This window comes from Limulus polyphemus, unplaced genomic scaffold (genome assembly GCF_000517525.1).
Source record: "Limulus polyphemus unplaced genomic scaffold, Limulus_polyphemus-2.1.2 Scaffold2217, whole genome shotgun sequence".
Classification (NCBI taxonomy): Eukaryota; Metazoa; Arthropoda; class Merostomata; order Xiphosura; family Limulidae; genus Limulus; species Limulus polyphemus.
The window spans coordinates 102,473-109,703 of record NW_013667827.1 but is presented as its reverse complement, the minus strand read 5'-3'; the positions used below and the strand labels follow the sequence as shown (position 1 = coordinate 109,703).

The following is a 7,231-nucleotide window of genomic DNA, read 5'->3' as shown; positions in this document are numbered from 1 at the left end:
AAGCTGCTGGAGTGGTGAACCATGGAGGCATCTTCCTGAATGTGATAATGATAAAATATACATATAATGATAAAACCATTCAGTTGAGAGTAGGGTGGTGGTGTTTTGCTGGTGTAGATGATGAGATGTCCTCCACTATTTATAATTGGAGTGAGCTGTCAAAATTGCAGTTCACCCCTTTGATTGGGATCTCTCATCCTACCCCCATGTGGATGTCAGTTCCCAGTGGTCTGAGTTTTGGATGCAGTTGACTTGCCAATATTGTGTGGTTTGGATCCCTATCCAACCATTGTTCATTCCCTTTTGTATTTGCTCCTCCAATTTTCTGCCCATGTCTGCGACACCTCTTTCCAAATTTGTTGAGGAGTATACCTAGTATGATCGTCTACTGTGAGGATCTACTCCTTTAGGATGTCCTTTGGACACTTTCAAGGGATGCTTCTTTCTTTCCATCGCTTCGGTCCCCCCACCTATTCATTGTGGGATTCTAGCTGTTTATGTGAGAAGAGGTAATGTATCATATTGGAAGTTATAATTTTCCTATACTAAAAATATATTTCTGATAGGTACTTATTTCTACTCACACTTCTCACCTTTTCTCCCCACTGGTGCTTCCATTTTCTGCCAAAAATCGAAATGATAGTTTGGTAGAATCGAATAGAGGGAGTCACATGCATCAAGAGTGTGTGTCTCACTCTTATTGGCGGAGGATTGTTGCATGTTAATTTGCATGTGAGATGCATCAGTTGATTGTAAGGTACATGGGAGCTTAATGCTTGTGACATGCGAATCAAAAAAGCTTACATATAGAGGGCAGCACTGAACAAGAATAGCTATTTATGTGAGAGGAGATAAGTACCTATCACAAATATATTTTATGTATAGGAAAATTATAACTTTTGATAAATGAAACTTACAGAGAGGAGATGAATGAGGGACACGTCTGCACACTGAGGACATACATACTTAGAATTGTTGAAAATTTACTAATACTATATTCGAGAAATGTAAATTTAGGTTTTTGGAGAACAATCATAATTAATGAGGAAGTAGAGCATTATACCAGACCTCTCCAGAAGTTTCATGAATAGATCAGAAAAAAGAAAGAATCACTGTAGTTCATTGTTGCTAGGCTATTTTCATCAGTTTCTTAATTCTGATACTTCATCTGATTGGTCCAATGAGATGAACCCTCCATAAATCTGGCACAGATAAACAATTATTTTTATGATTATACATCATGAATTGCTGCTAATTAAAAATGCATAATAGATATGCAAAGTAAAAATGTTTAATTAAGCATATAAATTTTGAATGTAAATTTTATAAACAGAAGAGAAAAGAATATATACTTCCTAAAATGAGTTTTTTTTCATGTTTTACTATATGACAACTACTCAGTACAGCTGACTCTAGATTATCCATGGACAGATTATCTGGTTTATGGATTAATTGTGTCATAAATACCACAAGATATTATATTTCAGTGTAAATTTGAACTGCTTTTTGTACAGTTCCTATTCATTTGGTTTGCTGTTCATTTCTTTTTTCTTTCTTTTCACTTTATTGTTTTATCATTTTTTAGTGTTTTGTGTTTATTGACTGTTAAGAACACATTGTTAAAAGATAAGTGAATTGTATTGACAATGTAACAAAGACTCGAGATTATTGAAAAGAGTGAACAAGTTTTGACAGTGAAATATAATGCAGCTGCATTCAATATCAGCAAAACGACTGTTCATGATATAAAAAACAATAAGAAAAAATAATTAAGCTTGCTAGTAATGATGACACTATGGGTGGTTTAATGAAAAACCATGGAGCTGGCTACTTATGATGAGTTGGATAATGCTATGGTTCAATGGTTTAAACAGCAGGGAGTGGATGGAACATGTATATTTGGTCTCATCTGTGTTAAACAGGTCAAATGTTTCTTTGAAACTTTAGGCATGGAAAGTGATTTCAATGCATCATCTGGTTGGCTGACACAATACAAGTGAATCTAAGTTGATAAGTTGAGTGGGAACAAGGAAGTGGCAAATGAGTTTATACAACTCTTTAAAAACTTCTTGGAAAAAGAAGATTTGAAGCTATAACAAATATAAAATGGATGAAACCAGACCCTATTAGAAGTATCAACCAACCAAGACATTGGCTTTTCAAAAAGAAAGTTAAACTTGAGGTCATAAATCATGCAAAGAATGATTGAAAGTTCTGTGTAATTACAATGCTGAAGGCATGCATATATTAAAACTGTATGTCATAGGTAAAGCCAAGAAACCTCATTATTTTAAAGAAACTGAAGTGTCAAGTTTCCTGTTGATTATTTTCACCAAAAAGGGGCTTGGGTAGACCACACAATTTTTGAAGAATGATTTAAAAAAAAGATTCATTCACTAAGTAAGAATCCACTTAAAATTGTTTGGTCTACTGGATAAAGCAGTTCTTTTGTTCAACAACACTCCTTCCCACCCAAAGTGGTTTTACAATATGATGATCAGAATATATTTCACAAGTATTTCCTGTCTAATGTGACATCTTGGATGCAACCAATGGACCAAAATATCATATTATGCAAGGAAAGAAGGTTCTGATCTGAAAGCCTTTTTTGAAAAGTTTGAAGGTGTTGGATGCGATGTATGAAATCGGTAAGGTATGGAATTCAGTGAAGCCTATCATGTTGATATGAATGTGCAAAACAATTCTGCCAGAAAATTATGAGTAATTTGAAGATTTTTGATGAAAAAGAATTCATGGCACAGTTAATCTAATGTTGCCCCAGACAAAAGATTGTGAAGATTTAGATGAATAGAACTAAGAGTGTGGCTACCAGTAGATTATTCTGAACAGGGGCACAAAGTTTTTTATCACTGGAAATAATTGTTAGGTGCACTCAAGCTCATGAAGAAAGTGAAACAGCAGACAACAAAGAAGAAGAAAATGGTGCAGCTCTACCTCATGCTGTAAATCTGCTAAACTACTTAAAGCAACAAGAGGATGTGCTGTTGTCAGAAAAACTAATTTTTATGCATTCTGCAATTCAAGAAATGCATATCAAAAATACAGAAAACTTTAAATTATTATTTTAAATGATTTTAGCAAGGCCTATTATATATTGTCTATAACTATTTAATATTCATTATGTAAAAATCGGTTTTTCAACTGTTTTTGTTTTTCTTAGAAATACATATATGTAAACCTTTTCATGACTTTTATATTTCTTTGTTAACCATTCCTCCTCTTCTGTTACTCCAGATAGTCGATAGTGAACTGTTGGTTAAATGCTAAGAAGCCAATTTTGAGATAAGGTAACAATCGATTAAAACAACAACAAGCTAAATCACCTCTGACTAGTAGGTCTAATAGACATAAATTTCAAGTAAATTATGTTTGTTATTCTCTTGTAATTACTCATTTATTCTCATGGTCAGACACATTAAGTTCAACATTCTTCTCAGATCTTAGAATGAAAGATTTAATGATGGCTAAACCTGTTAAAGTTTCAATTAGCTTTCCAATAAGAAGCAGGCCAGAAAAAGGTCTTATTGTTGTATTACATATCTCACTTCCCCAATAGTGTGTATTTCATATCTACAAAACTTGTCTAAAATTCCAATCTGGATTATACTAAATCTGGTTGTGATCAATTCAGGCTAAAGTGTTACTTTCTATAGCTCAGGCATATAACAGAACCTATAGACTGATTCATGAAATATTAGTATTATATCCTACAGAACTATATATATATGTTGGACTCCTCTATGAACATCCAGATTCTTGTGATTGGTCAAATACAGAGAGAATGTGGATCATGAGAGCAGTTTTGGCATTTTGTGGAAGATTAGCTTCTAGTTTGAAAGGTTCAAGACTTGTTTTAAAGTGCCATGTTTTAATGTAGGATCTTTTTGATTTCAAGCTTATTTCAGTTGTAATTTGTAATTCACTTTAATTTTACCATTATCAGCATGAAAGACATGTATGACAGTTGTGGAACATAAAATAAACAACACTTAGTTATATTAATCAAACTTTTCTTTTGTTGGTATTGGTTCTCACATTAACATTCCATACACCCAAGTTTTGAACCTCTCATTATACACTGTGGTTACCTCTAGCACAGATTGTACAATGCACTTCGTCTAGTAGGTAGCAACAGGTTCTAGTTTTCACAGCTAGCCCAGCAAGGGTACATAATGTCATTGAGCAAAAAAATAAACAGGGAAGTATGCTCAGGAAAGTAAAATCTTCAGAACATTTTATAAATTACTAGTCTTATATAAGACTCCTTTCTTAGTTTTTCTTATTTAAACTTACGTTTATGGTAATCCAAGATTATACCTACATACGGATACCTGATTTCCACAAAACTAGAAGTTTGTGGATTCAGTATAGGGAAGGAAAATTGCAGTGATTTGTTGCAAGTGGATGGAAAGAGGCAAGCCACTATTTTAAAGTTTGAAGAACATAAATATTTCACTTAGAAAAGAAACAAAAGATGGAAATAGTGTTAGATAGTAAAATGAACTGTATTTAAAGATTAAGGGAACTTATATGATCAGTAAAAGTGACGGATAAAAATTTAACACGGACAAAACTTCAGCAACAAGTCTTGGCTATTTTAGGGCAGAAACAAGTCTCCTCTCTTCAAATGTCAGAATAAATCTTTCTCAAAAAGCATCAAACTTACTATCACAAAGCACATACTCTCTGCAGCTGACCAATCAGAAAAATTCATTGAAATGTGGAAGTATCTGCATTCCATATGACAATTACAAAGGTATCCCCCATCCACAAGGTCAAGAAGGATACAATCCAAATATCCAGGAAACAGTAGATAAGTTCAATGACTGGTCACGCTACAAAAAATAACACCTAAGGCTGAAATTTGCAAATGATCTCAATCAGATTTAGTGTTCAAAAATCAGAAGTTAGGAAAATCCCAATTTTTGTAAGTAAAAAATGTACACTATATAAGAGTAAGATGTATGTAGTAATTGCATAGCACAATTTTTTATCCAAGGGAAAAATTGTGTGTGAAGGATTTTTATCTGTATTTGCTACATCTTTTTTCATTGTAATATTAATATGTTAGTATTCTAAAGTTTTACTTTAAATTGTAGGAACACATCAGATGGGCCACTGTTCATCATAATACATACAGATATATTTAGATTATAGACAGTACCTTGTCAATAATTACACTGATGAGTTGTGTGTTTATGAGCTGTGCTAAAGGATGAAGTTAAACATTATTGATTTTAAATCTTTGATAATTTGTTACTATAAAAACATCGCATCTGTTTCCTCTTCATTTTTTAGGTGCCGCATGCATGACTTTCACAAAGCTATGAAAACAAAATAATGAAAGTTTATCATCAGTGAAAATGTTGTTCATCAAGTTGTTCTATAAAAACAGTCATTAGTTGCAGTTAATTGATAAAAATTTAACATTTTAAAACTTATTACATGGCCCAAAATGTAAGATAAGTTAAAAGGTCATATTTAAATATCTCTGATGAAGTAGAAAAGAAATTATTGGAAATATGTTGTTTTTTTTAGTGAAATAAATTAAAGTTCATTCATGTACACACTATCTACAACTCTGTTACTAAACCTTTATTTCTATATTAGTTTGATTCAAAATATATTTTAATTGTATTTTTCAGGCTATTGTATTTGTTGTTGGAGGTGGAAATTATATTGAATATCAAAACCTCATTGACTACACAAAGGTTAGTTTTTATTATTACTTCTGTAGGACAGTATAATGTTATAGTATTATTATTGTATACTGCTAAAAGAACAAGCTGTTTCAGTGTTTGTTTTTATAATCCATTGAGAACTATTTTGTAATAAGTGAGAGTAATATAGGATGGAAAAATACATCTCATTAATGTATCTTCACCCACCCCAAAATATATATACAAAGTGATTATAAATAAGGATTTGCAGTTCAGCACATTATGTCTCACAAACAGTATGTCATAGGAAGATGTTAAGTGTATCATGCAGATGCAAATGCCACAATTGTCACTTGTTACCACTAGGAGTACCATTATGTCTGATGAATATTGCATATGAGTCATCATGTTTATTAAATAAACCTTTTTGAATTTAGATTATCATTTTATAGGGTCATACATGAGATCTTGGGGATTGGGGAAAAAATCATTCTGTAAATTCTGAAAAAAAATAATAAAATCTTTGGCCATTAACTATGAACATGCATGTAATGTTGTAATATTGATGATGTGGAAACTTTCTTCTAAAAAAGAGATGTTTTACACAATATGAAGATAGTTTTAATATTCAATTATGAATTATTATTATGATAAAACATCAATTACACATGAATAAATTACTGTTAAAACATCAGTTATACATGAATGAATTATTATGCTAAAACATCAGTTATATGTGAATCAATTATTGTTAAAACATCAGTTATATGTGAATGAATTATTATGTTAAAACATTGGTTATATGTGAATAGATTGTTATGTTAAAATTTCAGTTATACATGGATGAATTATGTTAAAACATCAGCTATAAATGAAATATGTTAAAACATCAATTATATGTGAATGAAGTATTATGTTAAAACATGAATATGTGAATGAACTATTTTGTTAAAACATGAATATGTGAATAAAGTATTATGTTAAAACATGAATATGTGAATGAACTATTTTGTTAAAACATGAATATGTGAATGAAGTATTATGTTAAAACATCAATTATACATTATTAGATATACACAACTGTTTCAATTTAAGTTTGATACAAGTGTTAAATTATGTTTTGAAGTTATAGTTTATCACAGGTTTGTTTACATAACTGTGTATAAATCATATGTTGTGTAGCTCAATTGTCATGAATTGGCATTTGCTGTATTATTGCTCATGCTTCTAGAACCTTCTAAGGTTTTTCTTGTTGTTTTGATTGATATTATTGCATCATAATATCTTGTAGGGTGTAGAAAGTTCTAGGCCTTGGTCAGGCTATAAATACGCTTATGAAATGTAGTTCAAGTTAGTTAGTTAAATAAAGATAGACTGAGTGATTGTGAGTATAGCCATAAAGAGCATATAGTGGCAGTTTTTAAAGTGAAATTATCACTACTTGTATTGTAATAACAGAGCAGAGAAGAATAATTTGGCTTATCAAATTGTGTTCTAAGGTAACTGAACCAGTCTGTGTGGACTTTGATGTAAAAGAGACAATTATTTAA

The 7,231-nt window shown here is 31.3% G+C and overlaps 1 protein-coding gene across 1 annotated transcript in view; it reads left to right on the top strand.

The window, feature by feature from the left end:
• Positions 1-7,231, top strand: part of LOC106466308 (sec1 family domain-containing protein 1-like) — an 82,132-nt gene that overhangs the window by 70,546 nt on the left and 4,355 nt on the right. Inside the window, exon 23 of the mRNA XM_013926579.2 lies at positions 5,667-5,732. Coding sequence (XP_013782033.1) covers positions 5,667-5,732 — 66 coding nt within the window. The remainder of the gene's footprint in view (positions 1-5,666; positions 5,733-7,231) is intronic.